At 47.9% G+C, this 22,307-nt stretch overlaps 1 protein-coding gene across 1 annotated transcript in view; it reads right to left on the bottom strand.

The window, feature by feature from the left end:
- ZMYND11 (zinc finger MYND-type containing 11) overlaps positions 1–22,307 on the bottom strand; it is a 282,804-nt gene that overhangs the window by 213,371 nt on the left and 47,126 nt on the right. Inside the window, exon 2 of the mRNA XM_063921925.1 lies at positions 20,723–20,860. Within this exon, the coding sequence (XP_063777995.1) occupies positions 20,723–20,856 (134 nt within the window). The 5' untranslated portion in view covers positions 20,857–20,860. The remainder of the gene's footprint in view (positions 1–20,722; positions 20,861–22,307) is intronic.

The raw sequence follows: 22,307 nt of genomic DNA, 5'->3' as shown, positions 1-22,307 counted from the left end.
TGCTCGGAGAAATTCCATCTTGAATTTGAATTTTTTTAGAAAGAAATTGAGGGAATTTAGGTTCAGAATCGGTCTGACTGAGCCATCAGGCTTCCGTACTACGAACAAACTCGAATAAAAGCCCTCCCCGTTGTGAGGGGGGTACCGTGACAATGACTTGATTTTGACACAGCTTTAGTATCGCAGCGCATACAACCTCCCTTACTGGAAGAGAAGCTGGCAAGGCCGATTTGAAAAATCGGTGAGGGGGCACGTCTTGAAACTCTACTTTGTACCCTTGGGTTACTATTTCTAATATCCAAGGATCCAGGGACGAGCGAACCCAGACCTGACTGAAGAGTTTGAGATGTGCCCCCATTGGTGCGGTGGTGTGGACTCCCGCAGAGGAGCCCCAGCGTCATGCGGTGGATTTGGTAGAAGCCAGAGAGGACTTCTGTTCTTAGGAACTTGCCACAGCCTGTGACCTTTTTCCCTTTCCTCTTCCTCTCGCAGCAAGGAAGGAGGATCCTCTTCCTTTTTTGTATTTATTGGGCCGAAAGGACTGCATCTGATAGTGGGGCGTTTTCTTTTGTTGCGTAGGAACATAAGGTAAAAATGACGACTTACCCGCGGTAGCCGTAGATACCAGGTCAGTGAAGCCGTCACCAAACAAGACACTACCCCATTGTGATGTTATCAGGCCCACTGTGATGTCAGATGGCCCATGGCCCTGTGGCTGTCTAATCTCACCTCCAGGCAGTTACTGCCATATCTTCAGCGCTACTAGTTACACAGGATTAAGTATTATGTAGCAGAGGAATTGGTATGAAGTCACAGAGCAAGTTTAGGGATGCATGGTGCGGGTAACTGGTATCAGACCTGTCTTCTGCCTGTGTAACCTATACCCCTTGCACATCTCCAATGCCGGATCCCACCCGGGAATTAAAAACGGGTCCTTCCCGGAAGGGATCCGCCATTGGAGACTCTCCTACCCTTTTGGCTGGCTGTTCGACCCGAAAATATGCTGGCTCGGTTGCCATAGCGGCGGGGGGCAGAGGCGGCGCTGGGAGATGAGCTCATCTCCGCACCGCCTCTCCCTATCTAGTAAACGGGTCCCGGGTCGCATCGACCCAGGAATCCATTTACACAGCCACTGACCCGGTATTCTACCCGGGAATAACACTGTTTATAACCCGGGTTGAATTACCGTGTCAGGTGACCCGGGAATTTGGATTTGGCGCTTCCATACCGCACACTGACCCGTGTCGATCTGGCAATATGCCGGGTCGATACTGGGTTATTTCTGCGATGTGAAAGGGGTACTAGATTGTTCACCTTGCTCCCTGTCTAGTGACACACAATATGCAGCAGCTGTTCATCTCTCACACTATAAGCAGAATGCTATACCATACCTCCCAACATTTCAATATCTGCAGGCAGGACCCCAGTGCAATAAGGGGTGTGGTCTATTTGAAGGGGGGTGTGACCTCGGGAGCAATGACGCAATTTGGAGTCACGCCCCTGTTTGCCATCACCGAGGGGGCATGCCCAGCGCTCTGTGAGCTGCTGGCATGCAGCCCTCTCCCTCTGTCACCTGTCAATAGACGCTGTGCCATGCTAAGAAGAGCAGTGAGTGACAGGAGCCTTCCAAACCCCCCCCCCCTGCGGGACACTGCGGCCCGCTGGTGGGACAGCGGCACTGTCCCGCGAAAATCGGGACAGCTGGAAGGTATGCTCTACTATCCCTCTTATCTTGGCTAGTAACAATGTTTTTCCTATACTTATATGACAGCTAAATCTGTTTTCCTAAGCATGTCTTTACTCTTGCTTTGCTCTATAACATACTTTTACCATACTTTCCATGCCATGTGTTAGGGAAGGGGCAAGGCTGTAACAGTAAGAAAGCCTTTCCAAGTGTTGCTGGCTCAGTCATATCTGGCCTAACATTGGGGGTCATTCCGAGTTGATCGCTCGCTAGCTACTTTTTGCAGTGCTGCAATCATAGGGGAGTGTATTTTCGCCTTGCAAGTGTGTGAACGCCTGTGCAGCCAAGCTCTGCACAAACATTTTGCGCAGTTTCCGAGTAGGTCTGAACTTACTCAGCCCTTGCGATCACTTCAGCCTGTCTGGTCCCGGAGTTGATGTCAGATACCGCCTGCGTTTTCCCAAACACTCCCAGAAAATGGTCAGGTGACACCCATAAACGCCTTCTTCCTGTCAATCTCCTTGCGATTGGCTGTGCGAATGAATTCTTCATTAAATCCATCGCTCAGCAACGATCCGCTTTGTACCCGTTGGACACGCCTGCGCATTGCGGTGCATACACATGCGCAGTAGTGACCTGATCGCTGCGCTGCAAAAAATGGCAGCTTGCGAACAGGTCGGAATGACCCCCATTGTCGCTGTGTGACTCAGTGTAGAGTGTGTTTTATGTAAGAGCGCACAGGCTTCATACCTTATATTGCTTTCTACCAATAATAATCAACAAATATTTCACAGAAACACTATTCAGCCCAAATGACCAGTATGTTACATATATACAACCTGTACCCAATTCATAACCAGTGTCTTCAACACAGGAATAATACACACAATGTATAACCAGTGTCTGCAACACAGGAATAATACACACAATGTATAACCAGTGTCTGCAACACAGGAATAATACACACAATGTATAACCAGTGTCTGCAACACAGGAATAATACACACAATGTATAACCAGTGTCTTCAACACAGGAATAATACACACAATGTATAACCAGTGTCTTCAACACAGGAATAATACACACAATGTATAACCAGTGTCTGCAACACAGGAATAATACACACAATGTATAACCAGTGTCTTCAACACAGGAATAATACACACAATGTATAACCAGTGTCTTCAACACAGGAATAATACACACAATGTATAACCAGTGTCTTCAACACAGGAATAATACACACAATGTATAACCAGTGTCTGCAACACAGGAATAATACACACAATGTATAACCAGTGTCTGCAACACAGGAATAATACACACAATGTATAACCAGTGTCTTCAACACAGGAATAATACACACAATGTATAACCAGTGTCTGCAACACAGGAATAATACACACAATGTATAACCAGTGTCTTCAACACAGGAATAATACACACAATGTATAACCAGTGTCTTCAACACAGGAATAATACACACAATGTATAACCAGTGTCTTCAACACAGGAATAATACACACAATGTATAACCAGTGTCTTCAACACAGGAATAATACACACAATGTATAACCAGTGTCTTCAACACAGGAATAATACACACAATGTATAACCAGTGTCTGCAACACAGGAATAATACACACAATGTATAACCAGTGTCTTCAACACAGGAATAATACACACAATGTATAACCAGTGTCTGCAACACAGGAATAATACACACAATGTATAACCAGTGTCTTCAACACAGGAATAATACACACAATGTATAACCAGTGTCTTCAACACAGGAATAATACACAAGCCCGTAACCATACAAAATGACTACATACCAGCACGTGTCATATAATATTACTCCATAATCTCCTGATGCCACCCTGGGTGTGCTAAAATTATTACTGATAGCATTTGGCAATGCTAAAAACTGTACTGCACTGTTTTTGTTTATGTCCAGTCCTAATTCAGGGTAATGTGTACAGCACCAGTCACCTGAACAAAGAGGAGCAGCCATTTAGTGGATAAATATACGGGATGCAGTCAATTTGCCAGCTGTCGGGATCCCGGCATCCAGGAGACCGACGCCGGAATCCCGAAAGCAGGGGAAATGTCATCGGCTGGAATTCCAACCGCAGCCCCGTAGTCCCACTCGGTGGGTGGTCCACGCCACCACCCAAGGGGGAATATAATGGCCTAAGGTCGCCACCGGGCCCAATGCACCGCCGGGATTCCGGCCTTGGTCTACTGGTCGCTGGAATCCCGACAGCCAGCAATGCATACTGATTCCGAATATACATTATAATGAAACCTATGAATTCATGGAAACATGAGGCGCTGTTTACAGAACAGTTCATGTGTTCAAAAGTTAATGAAAAATAATCCAGAATACTGCTCATATTATATGTAGAAATGGATAGGTTTACTTTGGGTAACCTTTAACCTCTTCAGACTGTGGTATGCCCGGAAAATTTCCGGGCTAGGCAGCGCCCAGGAATCAGCATAAGCTATTATGGAGTTAAGCCCGCCCCCGGACTCCTTTTGGCCGAGGGGCGGGTTTAACTCTGTAATGGTTTATGCCGATTGCAGCCGGGAATTAGTGCTGAAGCTGGTGTTCCCGATGGGTGTTCCCCCGCGGGCGATCGCCCTCCTGCACAAACCTGCCAGAATTTTTAACCCCTGCACTGCCTGATTTCAGCACTCGCTGAATTAAAAAACACACCTTGGGAGGTGTGTATTTTATAAATAAACTAATGATGTATGGTAAGGTATAGAATAATTGATGCTGGCGATGCCCGCTGGTATTCCCACGTGGGCGATCGCCCTCCTGCATTCCCCCACTGCACGTTAACCCATGCACTACCTGATTTTAAAAACACACCATGGGAGGTGTGTATTTAAAAAACCCAAAACACCACTGAAGCGGTTAACTGTACAGCTGTGTCTTCATGTGTGAAGATGTGCAGTTTTCACATTAGCAAATATTTACATACTGGTATAAGCACAATTAACCACATGGTGGAGTGCATGACCCCTGCTTCCTGTTGGCTCCTCCCCCTCATACGCATGACAGCAGGATCGGCTTCATCTACTCTGGTCAGCCCAGCACGAAGACCAGAGGTTAACTTTTTCAGGTTAGGGAGGTTTTTTTTTTCTTATATCAATCATTCTCCTACAAAAAGCATCACTTAAAACCAGCAAGCCTCTGCAAAATGTAGGTTACCATTAATATGGTAAGGAAAGATAACATGAAACTACTGGAGTGCTTACTTTTATTTTCATAATATTAAATGCTTGGATACATGCACCACAAGAGAATGCACTAGCCACCAATAGATGCAAATTACATAAGTATGAGGCAGGTCTGTTTTAAAAGAGCTCACTCTGTATATCTCTGTGTGCTGCTAAGGCTGGGGTGTTCGTAGGTTTGTAGGTCTGTAAGCTGCAGAGATTGTGTGTTGGTGTATGTGTGTGTTTGTGTTGGGGGGGAGAGAGTGTTTCTAGGTGCTGAAGGGATTGGGGTGTCGGTAGCGGTGGTAATCAAACACTATCTTGTAGAGAAGACGGAATAATAAGACTAAAGACAGAGACTCGGAGTCTTGTTGTGGGAGACAATGTAATAGCAGATTATCTTAATTATTTTTGCTCAGTATTCACTACTGAAAGAGAGGGGAAGGGGCCACAGTTATCTTGCATGGAAATCAGAAAAAATAGGATTTGAATTACCTACCGGTAAATCCTTTTCTCATAGTCCCTAGAGAATGCTGGGGTCCACATTAGTACCATGGGGTATAGACGTGTCCACTAGAAGCCACTGGCACTTTAAGAGTTTGAGAGTGTGGGCTGGCTCCTCCCTCTATGCCCCTCCTACCAGACTCGGTCTAGAAACTGTGCCCGAGGAGACGGACAACTTCGAGAGAAGGATTTTACACAGATAGTGGCGAGATTCACACCATCTCACACACACACACACACAAGGCAAACCAAGCTAACTAGCTTGAAACATCAGCAATGGCTGAACAATATTATTTAACCAAGTAACAAAACAATTCTAAACAAAGTAACCACTGCAGGAACACAAAGCGATGGGAGGGCGCCCAGCATCCTCTACGGACTACGAATAAAGGATTTACCGGTAGGTAATTAAAATCCTATTTTCTCTTACGTCCTAGAGGATGCTGGAGTCCACATTAGTACCATGGGAATGTACCAAAGCTCCCAGAACAGGAGGGAGAGCGCGGAGGCTCCCGCAGAACTGACTGATCAAACTTCAAGTCCTCAGCGGCCAAAGTACCGAACTTGCAGAACTTTGCAAACGTGTTCGACCCTGACCAAGTAGCCGCTCGGCAAAGCTGTAAAGCAGAGACACCCCGGCAGCCGCCCAGGAAGAACTCACTTTACGAGTAGAGTGGGCCTTAACAGACGTAGGACACGGCAATCCTGCCGTAGAATACGCATGCTGGATAGTGACCCTGATCCAGCGAGAGATCGTCTGCTTAGAAGCAGGACACCCAAATTTCTTGGGCTCATACAGGACAAACAGAGAGTCCGATTTTCTGTGACGAGTAGTCCTCTTCACATAGATTTTCAGAGCCCTTACAACATCCAAGGACTTTGATGAAACTGAGGAGTCAGTAGCAACTGGCACCACAATAGGTTGGTTGATATGAAATGCCGACACAATTTTCAGAAGGTACTGCCGACGTGTCCAGAGCTCAGCTCCATCTTCATGGAATATCAAGTAGGGGCTCTTACAAGACAAAGCCCCCAGCTCCGACACACGTCTAGCAGAAGCTAAGGCCAACAAAGTAACAGCCTTCCATGTGGGAAACTTGACCTCAACCTCCTGTAGAGGTTCGAACCAATCCAATTGGAGAAACTGCAGCACCACATTAAGATCCCATGGTGTCGTAGGCGGCACAAAGTTAGGCTGAATGTGCAGAACCCCTTTCAAAAAGTCTGAACCTCCGGGAGGGAAGCAAACGGTTTCTGGAAGAAAAAGGGATAGGGCCAAAATCTGGACCTTTACGGATCCCAACCTCAGGCCTATATCCACACCTGCTTGCAGGAAGAGGAGAAACTGTCCCAGTTGAAACTCCACCGTAGAAAACTTCTTGGAATCACACCAAGATACATATGTTTTCCAAATACGATGGTAATGTTTAGACGTTACTCCTGTCCTAGCCTGCATCAGGGTAGGAATAACCTTGTTCGGAATGCAACTCCGAGCTAATATCTGGCGTTCATGCTGTCAAACGTAGCCGCGGTAAGTCTTGATAAGCGAACGGCCCCTGCTGCAGCAGGTTCCCCTGAAGAGGAAGAGGCCTCGGCTCTTCTAGCAGTAGATCCGCAAACCAAGCCCTTCTTGGCCAGTCCGGAGCAATGAGGATCGCCTGAACTCCTGTTCTCCTTAGGAGTTTTAGAACTCTTGGAAAGAGTGGAAGTGGAGGAAACACATACACTGACTGGAACACCCACGGAGTCACTAGGGCGTCCACCGCTACGGCTTGCGGGTCCCTTGACCTGGTACAATACCGCCGAAGCTTCTTGTTGAGGCGAGAGGCCATCATGTCTATTTGTGTTACACCCCAAAGATCTGTTACCTCCGTGAACACCTCCGGATGGAGTCCCCACTCTCCTGGATGGAGATCGTGTCTGCTAAGGAAGTCCACTTCCCAGTTGTCTACTCCCGGAATGAAGATTGCTGACAGCACCAACGCGTGTTTTTCTGCCCAGAGGATGAGTCTTGTTACCTCTGACATTGCAGCTCTGCTCTTCGTTCCGTCCCGTCGGTTTATGTAAGCCACTGTCGTTACATTGTCGGACTGCACTTGAATGGCTCGACGTCGCAGAAGATGGGACAGCCGTTGTAGACGGCTCTTAGTTCCGGAATGATTATTGGTAGGCTGGATTCCAGGCTTGACCACCTTCCTTGGAAGGTTTCCCCCTGAGTGACTGCATCCCAGCCCCGGAGACTTGCATCCGTGGTTAGAAGGATCCAGTCCTGAATCCCGAACCTGCAGCCCTACAGAAGGTGATGTAGTTGTATCCACCAGAGGAGTGAAATCCTGACTTTTGGCGACAGACGTATTCTCTGGTGCATGTGTAGATGAGATGCCAAGCACTTGTCCAGGAGATCCAGTTGCAAGGGCCGAGCATGAAACCTTCTGTACTGTAGAGCCTCGTAGCCACCATCTTCCCCAGAAGGCGAATGCACTGATGAACCGAAACCCAGGCTGGCTTCAGGACATCCCAGGCCAATGTTTGTATCACCAACGCTTTTTTCCCCGGAAGACACACCCTCTGCACTTCTGTGTCGAGGATCATTCCCAGAAAAGACAACCCCCTGGTCGGCTCCAAATGTGATTTTGGAAAAATCAGGTTCCAACCGTGTTCCCTGAGCATATGAGTCGTGAGAACAATGGACTGCAACAACCTCTCCCTGGATGCCTCCTTTATCAGCAGATCGACCAGATATGGGATTATGTTCACCCCCTGTATGCGGAGGAGAACCATCATCTCTGCCATCACCTTGGTGAACACCCTCGGTGCTGTGGAGAGGCCGAAAGGTAGTGCCCCAAATCGGAATGTGGAGGTACGCATCTTTGATATCCAGAGATATCAGAAACTCTCCCTCCTCCAGACATGAAATCACTGCTCTGAGAGACTCCATTTTGAAAATCCAAATTGGTCTGACCGAACCATCCGGTTTCGGTACCACGAAAAGGGTTGAATAATAACCCTTGTTTTGCATAGGAGGTGGAACTGGAACAGTGACCTGTGATTTTCCCAATGTTAGGATGGTTTCCTGTAGGATAGCCCTGTTTGTCAGCAAAGCTGGCAAGCCTGATTTGAAGAATCGGTGAGGCGGGAGTTCTTGAAACTCCAATCTGTACCCCTGGGACACAATATCCTGTACCCAGGAATCCAGGCCGGATGACACCCAGACGTGGCTGAAACGTCTGAACTCGCACCCACCAGCCCGTCCTCCAGGCTTTGAGGTCCACCAACATGCTGAGGATTTTAAGGGACCAGAAGCAGGTCTCCGGTCCTGGGAGCTTGCGGGTGCAGGCTTTATGGATTTTGCCCGACCACCTCTAAATAAAGTGGTAGAAGGCTTGGGCTTTTTTATTTTGTCTTAGTGGTCCGAAAGGATTGCTGCACAGCTGAAGAACGGTTTCTTCGCAAAAGATGTAGCAGAGGGAAGGAAAGGTGACTTACCCGCGGTTGCCGTGGAAATCCACGCATCCCCAAATAGAGCCTGACCTATTTAGGGTAGGTTCTCCACACTTCTTCTGGATTCCGAGTCTGTAGACCATTGGCGTAGCCAGAATCCCCTGCGGTCTGATACCGACATGGAGGATATCCGTACAGTCAGCGTACCCAGGTCTTTTATGGATTCCACCATGAACCCCGCAGAATCCTGTATGTGACGTAAAAACAATTCAATGTCACTTCTATCCATTGTATCCAAATCCTCTAGTAATGTACCTGACCACTTTACTATGGCTTTAGAAATCCATGCACAGGCAATAGTGAGCCTTAAGGCCACTCCTGAAGCAGTGTATATGGATTTGAGCGTAGTGTCAATTTTACAATCAGCTGGTTCTTTCAACGCGGTAGAATCAGGGACAGGTAAAACCACCTTTTTAGAATGTCTGGAGACAGATGCGTCAACAATTGGTGGGTTTTCCCATTTTTTCCTATCTTCCTCAGGGAAGGGAAAAGCAACCAGAACTCTTTTTGGGATCTGGAATTTTTTCTCTGGTATTTCCCAGGATTTTTCAAATATATTGTTTAATTCTTTAGACGCAGGAATGGTTAGTGGGGCTTTCTTATTATCAGTGAAGTAAGCCTCCTCAACCTGCTCAGGTGTGGTGTCATTAATGTTCAACACATCTCTAATGGCTTCAATCACGAGCTGCACCCCCTTTGCAAGGGATGCCGCTCCCCTCAGCACATCCCCATCACCGTCTGTAGTATCAAAATCGGTATCCGTGTCATTGTGCATAATTTGGGCAAGTGCACGATTCTGTGGGAACATGCTAGGGGATTTTGCAGGAATAGGGACAGAGCCTGACTAAACTGCCACAGACTTCTTCAACAATTGAGTTTCAGTCTCAGTATTAGGTACCATAGTAGAGAGCTGAGAGATCATTCCTATAATAGAAGTTAACCACTCAGGTTCAACAATAGGGATCTGAGACAAAGCATTACAATCCTGTGTACATGGAATGGATCCCTCCTGAGAGAAAACATCTTCTGCAGCATATGACACAGAGTCCCTAGACATGGCTATGTGAGATATTAAACGCCCACACCCACACACACAGGGAAATGTCAGACACAGCTTCCCCCCAAGTATGCCACAGAGAGACACAGAGATTGAAGCCAACCTTCAAGGTAGAACTAATGAAACTACCAGCGCTGTCTGTGTACCTTAATAGACTTTACACAGCCTCCCCCCTCCCCCTTCTACAATCCCCTGGTACCGCACAGGATAGCTGGAGTTGCTTGGAGGGACAGCTCTCCCTGTTAGCGTCTGTTGCACAGGAACTGCAGGCAGGAAAATGGCGCTGAACGCTGCTGGGTCCGCTCTGAGGAGAAGCTCCGCCCCCTGAACATGGCGCTGCTTCCCGCTCTTCATTGTATTATACTGGCCTGATGATTTGTGCTGGCAGCGATCCGGGGACCCTGACAGGCTTACTGACCAGTTTAGGGTATAGGCGCTGGCTCAGGGCGCCCCTCACAGCGCTGCACTATGTACCGCTGAGCCTCGGAGCACGGTTAGTACTGCGCTCCCTACCCTGTTGCCGCCATCTTTACACCGGCTCCCCGCTTGCTAGGGGGGCCAAGGACTCACTCGCCACAAACATCTTCTGGCTCTGTTAGGGGGTGGCGGCATGCTGCTGGGGTGAGCGGTCGCCTGGGGCGGCTAACGATCTAGGGCTAAGCTGCACCGGCAGGAGGCATCTCTAATTCCTGCGTTGAAACAGAAATTGCAATGCGATAGCGATTTCTGCTTCATCAAGAGGGGGCAGGCGGCTGTCAGCAAGCTGGGCGGCCTTGTACGGCGGTGGGCGGCCCCCAGCATGCTAGCAAAAGGATTGCAAATTCTGCTAATTAGCTTACTGAATTAGGCCCATAAGCAGCACTGCACACTGAAGAAGTCAGCATGTTCACTTCCTTCACAAACTCGTTATGGAGCTCAACAGAGGCTACTGGAGAGCCATGATCTTCTATAACTAGGAGAGGGTTTTGAGCGACTGCAAGCTGCTTTTAGGGAGGAAGCGCCGCCCCGAACCACTGTTTGAGTGGTTTGCAGAATTTCAGCCCAGAAAACGGTCCCTGGAAGACGAGGAGCCCTGAGGCTGACATGTGTGCACCATCACCGAGGACAACATTGCTGCAGTACGGGCCATAGATAAGGTGGCCGACAGGGTGACAGTGGCCCAGTTAAAGAAAGAAATACAGTAGGCATCTAATCGGGATCCATCCGCTTGATACGCCACGAAAAGCTGGCCTTAGCAAGGTTTCTGCACGCTGGGTGGCCCATCAGCTTACTCGCGAGCAGGAGGCGGCTGGGGTAACCTGGTGATGCACCATGCTGGGCAGGTATGAGGTGGTCGCTCAAACTCTGGGTTAGATATACTATAGCGGCACATATCGTGTCACTAGAGCTCTTCCGACTTGGCCTCTTTACTGAGGCGAAACAGGAAGGTACATCGGCGAGATGTAAGAACATTACGTTTGCTGAAGTGGCGGAGTGAAAACTTCCCCCTCTGGCGATCCCCGCCAGAGCACAAAGCTGTACCTCTACACCTGGCCGGCACCAGGGTGCATCCACGATATCTCGCTACTCTCGCAAGATTTCACATGCAGCCCTGAGCCGCTGCAGCCAAGGACAGTGTTGTTCTTGTTGTGGTGGATGGGCAACGACACCTGCCGCTGTCAACATCGATAGCTACAGGTGTCAAAATGGTTAGTGCAACTGACCATTCATACATTACCCCCACATACCAGCGTGCTATCTTACAGATAACAGCGCAGATATAGATAGGGGCCCCTGCAGTAATATATGGGGGAGAAGCATATCAGTGCAAATAACGTGCCTTCATACTGCTTGTCCCCCATATCGTGAGTTTATACATCTACCCCTCTCATCAGTGGTGATGAATCCTGTATCTATAGTTTCAACCCAGAGACCAAACACCAGTTGGCCCAGTGAACCTCAGCTAGAGGTGCGCCGTCACAGAAGTTCCGATGTGAGCGCAGCGTGGCCAAGCAGGTGGTGGCTGTTTTTGTGGCAAAGACTTGTCATGCAGCTACCATACCACGCGTGCATGCAGCGCACTGTTACAGGGTACTGGTACACCAACCAATGCCTGCAGCAAGTGCAACTTTGTATAGACTACTCTGGTGAAAACGCTGAAAAAATGTAAATGTAATGTTCACTCTGTAAATATAATACTTTTGTGCATCCGGAAACTTAGTGCACATCCCTCTTACGTTTGGCTTCACAGTGCTACTAAAAAGTCAGTATACATTGTCTACACAAATAATAACACAATGCATATTACAGTAGGTGTCCAGGCAGAGTGAGAAAATAAGATTTTACTCACCGGTAAATCTATTTCTCGTAGTCCGTAGTGGATGCTGGGAACTCCGTAAGGACCATGGGGAATAGACGGGCTCCGCAGGAGACTGGGCACTCTATAAGAAAGATTTGGTACTATCTGGTGTGCACTGGCTCCTCCCTCTATGCCCCTCCTCCAGACCTCAGTTAGGATACTGTGCCCGGAAGAGCTGACACAATAAGGAAGGATTTTGAATCCCGGGTAAGACTCATACCAGCCACACCAATCACACCGCATAACTCGTGATACTATACCCAGTTAACAGTATGAAATACAACTGAGCCTCTCAACAGATGGCTCAACAATAACCCTTTAGTTAGTCAATAACTATATACAAGTAATGCAGACAATCCGCACTTGGGATGGGCGCCCAGCATCCACTACGGACTACGAGAAATAGATTTACCGGTGAGTAAAATCTTATTTTCTCTGACGTCCTAGTGGATGCTGGGAACTCCGTAAGGACCATGGGGATTATACCAAAGCTCCAAAAACGGGCGGGAGAGTGCGGATGACTCTGCAGCACCGAATGAGAGAACTCAAGGTCCTCCTCAGCCAGGGTATAAAATTTGTAGAATTTAGCAAACGTGTTTGCCCCTGACCAAGTTGCAGCTCGGCAAAGTTGTAAAGCCGAGACCCCTCGGGCAGCCGCCCAAGATGAGCCCACCTTCCTCGTGGAATGGGCTTTTACTGATTTTGGATGCGGTAATCCAGCCGCAGAATGCGCCAGCTGAATTGTGCTACAAATCCAGCGAGCAATAGTCTGCTTAGAAGCAGGAGCACCTATTTTGTTGGGTGCATACAGGATAAAAAGCGAGTCAGTTTTCCTGACTCCAGCCGTCCTGGAAACATAAATTTTCAAGGCCCTGACTACGTCCAGTAACTTGGAATCCTCCAAGTCCCTAGTAGCCGCAGGCACCACGATAGGTTGGTTCAAGTGAAAAGCTGATACCACCTTAGGGAGAAACTGGGGACGAGTCCTCAATTCTGCCCTATCCATATGGAAAATCAGATAAGGGCTTTTACATGACAAAGCCGCCAATTCTGACACACGCCTGGCCGAAGCCAAGGCCAATAACATGACCACTTTCCACGTGAGATATTTCAGATCCACAGTTTTAAGTGGTTCAAACCAATGTGATTTTAGGAAGCTCAACACCACATTGAGATCCCAAGGTGCCACAGGAGGCACGAAAGGGGGCTGAATATGAAGCACTCCCTTTACAAAAGTCTGAACTTCAGGCAGAGAAGCCAGTTCTCTCTGGAAGAAAATCGACAGAGCCGAAATCTGGACCTTAATGGAACCCAATTTTAGGCCCATAGTCACTCCCGACTGTAGGAAGTGCAGAAAACGACCCAGCTGAAATTCCTCTGTTGGGACCTTCCTGGCCTCACACCACGCAACATATTTCCGCCAAATACGGTGATAATGGTTTGCGGTTACTTCTTTCCTGGCTTTTATGAGCGTAGGAATGACTTCCTCCGGAATGCCCTTTTCCTTTAGGATCCGGAATTCAACCGCCATGCCGTCAAACGCAGCCGCGGTAAGTCTTGGAACAGACAGGGCCCCTGCTGTAGCAGATCCTGTCTGAGCGGTAGAGGCCATGGGTCCTCTGATATCATTTCTTGAAGTTCTGGGTACCAAGCTCTTCTTGGCCAATCCGGAACCACGAGTATCGTTCTTACTCCCCGCCTTCTTATTATTCTCAATACCTTTGGTATGAGAGGCAGAGGAGGGAACACATAAACTGACTGGTATACCCACGGTGTCACTAGCGCGTCCACAGCTATCGCCTGAGGGTCCCTTGACCTGGCGCAATATCTCTTTAGCTTTTTGTTGAGGCGGGACGCCATCATGTCCACCTGTGGCCTTTCCCAACGGTTTACCAACAGTAGGAAGACTTCTGGATGAAGTCCCCACTCTCCCGGGTGTAGGTCGTGTCTGCTGAGGAAGTCTGCTTCCCAGTTGTCCACTCCCGGAATGAACACTGCCGACAGTGCTATTATGTGATTTTCCGCCCATCGGAGAATCCTTGTGGCTTCTGCCATCGCCATCCTGCTTCTTGTGCCGCCCTGTCGGTTTACATGGGCGACTGCCGTGATGTTGTCTGACTGGATCAGTACCGGCTGGTTTTGAAGCAGGGGTTTTGCCTGACTTAGGGCATTGTAAATGGCCCTTAGTTCCAGAATATTTATGTGCAGGGAAGTCTCCTGACTTGACCATAGTCCTTGGAAGTTTCTTCCCTGTGTGACTGCTCCCCAGCCTCGAAGGCTGGCATCTGTGGTCACCAGGACCCAGTTCTGTATGCCGAATCTGCGGCCCTCTAGAAGATGAGCACTCTGCAGCCACCACAGTAGAGACACCCTGGTCCTTGGAGACAGGGTTATCAGTTGATGCATCTGAAGATGCGATCACGACCACTTGTCCAAGAGGTCCCACTGGAAGGTCTTTGCATGGAACCTGCCGAATGGAATTGCTTCGTATGAAGCCACCATTTTTCCCAGGACTCGTGTGCAGTGATGCACAGATACCCGTTTTGGTTTTAGGAGGTCTCTGACTAGAGATGACAGCTCCTTGGCTTTCTCCTGTGGGAGAAACACTTTTTTCTGTTCTGTGTCCAAAATCATCCCCAGGAACAGTAAGCGAGTGGAAGGAACCAGTTGTGACTTCGGAATGTTTAGAATCCAGCCATGCTGTTGTAGCACATCCCGAGATAGTGCTACTCCGACCAGTAACTGCTCCCTGGACCTCGCCTTTATAAGGAGATCGTCCAAGTACGGGATAATTAAAACTCCCTTTTTTCGAAGGAGTATCATCATTTCTGCCATTACCTTGGTAAACACCCTCGGTGCCGTGGACAGTCCAAACGGTAGTGTCTGGAATTGGTAATGGCAATCCTGTACCACAAATCTGAGGTACTCCTGGTGAGGAAGGTAAATGGGGACATGCAGGTAAGCATCCTTGATGTCCAGGGATACCATGTAATCCCCCTCGTCCAGGCTTGCTATAACCGCCCTGAGCGATTCCATCTTGAACTTGAATTTTTTTATGTATGTGTTCAAGGATTTCAAATTTAAAATGGGTCTCACCGAACCGTCCGGTTTCGGTACCACAAACAGTGTGGAATAGTAACCCCGTCCTTGTTGAAGTAGGGGTACCTTGACTATCACCTGCTGGGAATACAGCTTGTGAATGGCCTCTAGCACAGCCTCCCTGCCCGAGGGAGTTGTCGGTAAGGCCGATTTGAGGAAACGGCGGGGGGGAAGCGCCTCGAATTCCAGCCTGTACCCCTGAGATACTATTTGAAGGATCCAGGGATCCACCCGTGAGCGAACCCACTGATCGCTGAAATTTTTGAGGCGGCCCCCCACCGTACCTGGCTCCGTCTGTGGAGCCCCACCGTCATGCGGCGGATTTGGAAGAAGCGGGGGAGGACTTTTGGTCCTGGGAACCTGCTGTGCGTTGCAGCTTTTTCCCCCTTCCTCTGCCTCTAGACAGAAAGGACCCGCCTTTTCCCCGCCTGTTTTTCTGGGGTCGAAAGGACTGTACCTGGTAATACGGCGCTTTCTTAGGCTGTGAGGGGACATGGGGCAAAAATGCTGACTTCCCAGCTGTAGCTGTGGAAACAAGGTCTGAAAGACCATCCCCGAATAACTCCTCACCCTTATAAGGCAAAACTTCTATGTGCCTTTTAGAATCTGCATCTCCTGTCCACTGCCGAGTCCATAAGCCTCTCCTAGCAGAAATGGAAAATGCACTTATTCTAGATGCCAGCCGGCAGATCTCCCTCTGTGCATCTCTCATGTACAAGACTGAGTCTTTTATATGCTCTACGGTTAGCAATATAGTGTCCCTGTCTAGGGTGTCAATATTTTCCGACAGGGAATCTGACCAAGCAGCAGCAGCACTGCACATCCACGCTGAAGCAATAGCTGGTCTCAGTATAACACCAGTGTGTGTATATATAGACTTTAGGATAGCCTCCTGCTTTCTATCAGCAGGTTCCTTTAGGGCGGCCGTATCCGGAGACGGTAGTGCCACCGTTTTAGACAAACGTGTGAGCGCTTTATCCACCCTAGGGGGAGGTTCCCAACGTGACCTATCCTCTGGCGAGAAAGGGAACGCCATTAGTAATTTTTTTGAAATCACCAATTTTTTATCGGGGAAAGCCCACGCTTCTTCACACACTTCATTTAATTCTTCAGATGGGGGAAAAACTATTGGTAGTTTTTTCTCCCCAAACATAATACCCTTTTTTGAGGTACCTGGGTTTATATCAGAAAGGTGTAATACCTCTTTCATTGCCTCAATCATGCAACGAATGGCCCTAGTGGACATTAAATTTGACTCATCGTCGTCGACACTGGTATCAGTATCCGTGTCGACATCTGTGTCTGCCATCTGAGGTAGCGGGCGCTTTAGAGCCCCTGATGGCCTTTGAGTCGTCTGGGCAGGCACGAGCTGAGAAGCCGGCTGTCCCGCATTTGGCATGTCGTCAAATTTTTTATGTAAGGAGTCGACACTTGCACGTAATTCCTTCCATAAATCCATCCACTCAGGTGTCTGCCCCGCAGGGGGTGACATCACATTTACAGGCATCTGCTCCGCCTCCACATAAGTCTCCTCATCAAACATGTCGACACAGCCGTACTGACACACCGCACACACACAGGGAATGCTCTTAAAGGAGACAGGACCCCACAAAAGCCCTTTGGGGAGACAGAGAGAGAGTATGCCAGCACACACCAGAGCGCTATAATAATGCAGGGACTAACTGAATTATGACCCTTTATAGCTGCTTATAGTATTAAACTGCGCCTAAATTTAGTGCCCCCCTCTCTTTTTTACCCTTTCTGTAGTGTAGACTGCAGGGGAGAGTCAGGGAGCTTCCTTCCAGCGGAACTGTGAGGGAAAAATGGCGACAGTGTGCTGAGGGAGATGGCTCCGCCCCTTTTTCGGCTGACTTTTCTCCAGCTATTTTTTGTATTCTGGCAGGGGTAATTACCACATATATAGCCTCTGGGGCTATATATTGTGGTTATTTTGCCAGCCAAGGTGTTTTTATTGCTGCTCAGGGCGCCCCCCCCAGCGCCCTGCACCCTCAGTGACCGGAGTGTGAATTGTGTAATGAGGAGCAATGGCGCACAGCTGCAGTGCTGTGCGCTACCTTGGTGAAGACTGAAGTCTTCTGCCGCCGATTTGCCGGACCATCTTCATGCTTCTGGCTCTGTAAGGGGGACGGCGGCGCGGCTCCGGGAACGAACACCAAGGACGGGTCCTGCGGTCGATCCCTCTGGAGCTAATGGTGTCCAGTAGCCTAAGAAGCCCAAGCTAGCTGCAAGCAGGTAGGTTCGCTTCTTCTCCCCTTAGTCCCTCGTTGCAGTGAGCCTGTTGCCAGCAGGTCTCACTGTAAAATAAAAAACCTAAATTAAACTTTCTTTCTAGGAGCTCAGGAGAGCCCCTAGTGTGCATCCAGCTCAGCCGGGCACAGAAATCTAACTGAGGTCTGGAGGAGGGGCATAGAGGGAGGAGCCAGTGCACACCAGATAGTACCAAATCTTTCTTATAGAGTGCCCAGTCTCCTGCGGAGCCCGTCTATTCCCCATGGTCCTTACGGAGTTCCCAGCATCCACTAGGACGTCAGAGAAATAAAGTATCGAGTTGAAGAGAACTTGTAAAATGAAAGTAGAGCAAGATCATAACATTTATTTAAAGTCCTCCATCACAAACGTATTTGTTGCCTTCCACTTTACAAAATAACCTGCAAGTGACCCACCTCCAGATGCATAAGTGGCTGTTGAGCACTCAGCATGGGATGCTTTTTACAATACTGTACCTTCCCAATGTCTTTCCCGGTCTTGTCACACAAGGATTTACAAGTGGTAAATATGTCTCTGGCAGCAGGATTAAAAATGGGTATGTATGATGTTTGGTGTAAAGAAAGGTGATAAGAAAAGCCACAAAATGTCCTAAAGCCTCGTACACACGCAATGTTTGCTGAGCGCAATGTTTGCTGAGCGAGGGGAGGGGATTAGTGCTTATTTCACCCAGCGGTGAAATGAGCGATCTCACTAGATTTGGCATGCGTGCGTGCCAAATCTAGAGCCAGCGATAGCGACATGCGGGACTGCGCATCGCTGTTGCCGGCACATATGCATATTTAGATACAACAAATTGGTTATTATTGGGAAGAGATGAAGTTAATTAAAGTTCATAGTTAAAGTGGAAAACTCCTGTTGCAACTGTACTGTACTGCAGATATGCATAAACCACTAAAAATGAGAAAGAACAATCTAAACCTATCTAGCCGGCTATAAAGCAGTAAGCCACTAACTATTATGTGTGTACTGCTACCTACATTAATGGTGTCTCATGAGATCTGGTCACTTGGCCTGGCCACCAACGGGCATAACTAGACACAGATCTTGACATTTGGCAACAAGCTGAAAATCTTAATGTCAATGTTTGGGAAAAGCTTTGGGTCCATTTTAAAGATATTTTTAATTAATAATATTTGAGTACGCTACTACTACTGAGCATAACACAAAAGGTTTACATGGCAGTGCTTACAACACTAGCGTACTCACTGGTAGAAATTCTCTTTAGTCTCTGTACCAGTGCTCAAGTTTCATGCCCGTCCCCTTTCCCCTTGGTTTATCACTGGTAGAAATTCTCTTTAGTCTCTGTACCAGTGCTCAAGTCTCATGCCCGTCCCCTTTCCCCTTGGTTTATCACTGGTAGAAATTCTCTTTAGTCTCTGTACCAGTGCTCAAGTCTCATGCCCGTCCCCTTTCCCCTTGGTTTATCACTGGTAGAAATTCTCTTTAGTCTCTGTACCAGTGCTCAAGTCTCATGCCCGTCCCCTTTCCCCTTGGTTTATCACTGGTAGAAATTCTCTTTAGTCTCTGTACCAGTGCTCAAGTCTCATGCCCGTCCCCTTTCCCCTTGGTTTATCACTGGTAGAAATTCTCTTTAGTCTATGTACCAGTGCTCAAGTCTCATGCCCGTCCCCTTTCCCCTTGGTTTATCACTGGTAGAAATTCTCTTTAGTCTATGTACCAGTGCTCAAGTCTCATGCCCGTCCCCTTTCCCCTTGGTTTATCACTGGTAGAAATTCTCTTTAGTCTATGTACCAGTGCTCAAGTCTCATGCCCGTCCCCTTTCCCCTTGGTTTATCACTGGTAGAAATTCTCTTTAGTCTCTGTACCAGTGCTCAAGTCTCATGCCCGTCCCCTTTCCCCTTGGTTTATCACTGGTAGAAATTCTCTTTAGTCTATGTACCAGTGCTCAAGTCTCATGCCCTTCCCCTTTCCCCTTGGTTTATCACTGGTAGAAATTCTCTTTAGTCTCTGTACCAGTGCTCAAGTCTCATGCCCTTCCCCTTTCCCCTTGGTTTATCACTGGTAGAAATTCTCTTTAGTCTCTGTACCAGTGCTCAAGTCTCATGCCCGTCCCCTTTCCCCTTGGTTTATCACTGGTAGAAATTCTCTTTAGTCTCTGTACCAGTGCTCAAGTCTCATGCCCTTCCCCTTTCCCCTTGGTTTATCACTGGTAGAAATTCTCTTTAGTCTCTGTACCAGTGCTCAAGTCTCATGCCCTTCCCCTTTCCCCTTGGTTTATCACTGGTAGAAATTCTCTTTAGTCTCTGTACCAGTGCTCAAGTCTCATGCCCGTCCCCTTTCCCCTTGGTTTATCACTGGTAGAAATTCTCTTTAGTCTCTGTACCAGTGCTCAAGTCTCATGCCCTTCCCCTTTCCCCTTGGTTTATCACTGGTAGAAATTGTCAGCAAAAATTATTACATATTCAAAAAATCCCAGCGATAAAACACTGAATGAAATGGTTGGCAAGCAGAGGTCATTGTCCAGAAGCATTTTCTCCTAATCTCTGGAATAACAATGGTTTAGCACTGAGACACACTCAAAAATTGACAGCTCTTGTATACAATATTTTTCAAACAGAGTAATAGTAATACACAGTGGTGGGGGGGGGGGGGGGATTCAATTGTTTTTGGGTGCACAAAAATCAGTAGTCAATTGTTTTGCTGATGGGCACGAGTGCCACAATCGGCCATTACTTATCAGGCATATCATGCACAAATGCATCAGGTTTAGCCATGTAAAGCACCTAAACGCATGCAAAGTATTGGCCGCACTGTAGAAATTGCAGTTTAGGTGGCCGTCCAAAATCCTGACTTTGGGTGGATTTACCTCAGAAGACTGCGAGCAGAAATAATGGGTGCCTGTGGCACTTGCGCCCATCGGCAAAAGAATTGAATAGCTCCTTACGGGTGCCCAAAAACAACTAAATTCCACCCAATATGTTTTCAGCATCGCCACTAAATCTCTCATTATTACACCAGATCGTGATAAAGAAAATATTCTAACTTGATACTAGGACTTACTTAGTAATACGATCAATATTTGCGATCTGTTTCTGATTTCGGATCACTTCTATGGCTGTCCATAAGTACTGAATGACTTTCGTATCTGCCTGTCGCCTCTTAGTAAGACGTGCCATGATCTTATCCGGTTTCATTTAACTGTAAAACATTGCAACCAAAAGCAAGTTGTTAGATATCCCAGTATGTGCAAGTAGCATTGCAGAAGCATTTTGTCATCAGTTACACCTATATAAATGCACACTGACCAGGTATATGTGTCTGACACCATCACCCAGCAGCACCAATTATTTACATTTTGACATTTTACATCTTTTAACCTTTCTGATTTTTAGTTCCCTACCTGTACATAAATTAAATAAATCAAATATATCATCAAAGTTATGTCATAATTTTTTAAAGGGATAGCAATTACTGTATATAATAATCAACTCCTAGAAGTACTGTTTATACAGTTTCTAAATGGGTTGGCGGTGGGTGTGAGGAGTAGAATACCTTGCAGTCAATCAGAGGATTATAGTGTTAACATAAGGCATGGGGAGTAATCTATATTCGGTTGTGCTAAGCCTGCACTAGCCTGGTTATGTACTGCTGAATTCCCTAGGGGAGAAGTCCTCAAGCTTGTCAGGGTGACAACCATCAATAAATCCCTGTGCTACAGCTCCAGGCCACTGCTGCAAGTCCATGTGTAGGTAAGCTTGTAATTTGGAAAATCCCAGTAAGCCATCACTAACCAATCAGAGCATCTAAACACATACAGCAGTACCGGTATGTGATGCTGCGGGAAGACTGTGGAATAAAACTCACAAGTAATGTCGTTCAGGAGCTACAGTACAGAGACAAACCTATGTACCAGTCTGAAGTGTAATGGATCAGGGTGCACTTATTACCATGGACCTCAAATACAAAGCACACTGCATGCATCAAAACCATTAGTTTTGCACAGATGTGTCCAGTGGGGATGGTGTCCTGACATTCAGGATCCTAATGGAAGTTCAAATGCCGGTGGTCAGAATCCCGACCGCAGCCCAGAATTCCCACTCGGCTGGTGGGTACAAGTCATCACCTGAGTTGAAATATAACCAGTGGTGATCTAAGCTCGACACTGGGCCCGAAGCACGTGGACTAGGGAGGCCAATCCCGGGATCGGGATCGGCGGGATCCCGGGATTTGGGCCCAAAAATGCCGGGATTTGAATCCCGGGATTGGAGCATCCAATCCCGGGATTCACGGGATTATTCTGCGCATGCGCGGCGGCGGGAGGGTGGTTGTGTAAGTAATAATACTTACTCATTTAGGCGGGCAGCAGCCATGAACAAGTTGAACGCGCGCGGCACTTCAAATGTAGCGCCGGCCGCCAGTCAATCAGAGCTGGCGGACCGGCAGCCAATCAGGGAAGCTGCAGCGGCAGCCAATCAGGAGCGACTGCTGCGGCCGCTTCCCTGATTGGCTGCCGGTCCGCCAGCTCTGGTTGGCTGGCGGCCGGCGCTTCATTTGAAATGCCGCCGCGTTCAGTGTGTTAATGGTTGCCGCCCGTCTAATAGTAAGTACTATTACTTACACACATGATCCTCTCTCCCTCCGTGCA

The sequence above is a fragment of the Pseudophryne corroboree genome, chromosome 5 (assembly GCF_028390025.1).
Source record: "Pseudophryne corroboree isolate aPseCor3 chromosome 5, aPseCor3.hap2, whole genome shotgun sequence".
NCBI classification, from domain to species: domain Eukaryota; kingdom Metazoa; phylum Chordata; class Amphibia; order Anura; family Myobatrachidae; genus Pseudophryne; species Pseudophryne corroboree.
The sequence above is the reverse complement of the archived record's forward strand: the minus strand, read 5'-3'. Positions and strand labels throughout refer to the sequence as shown.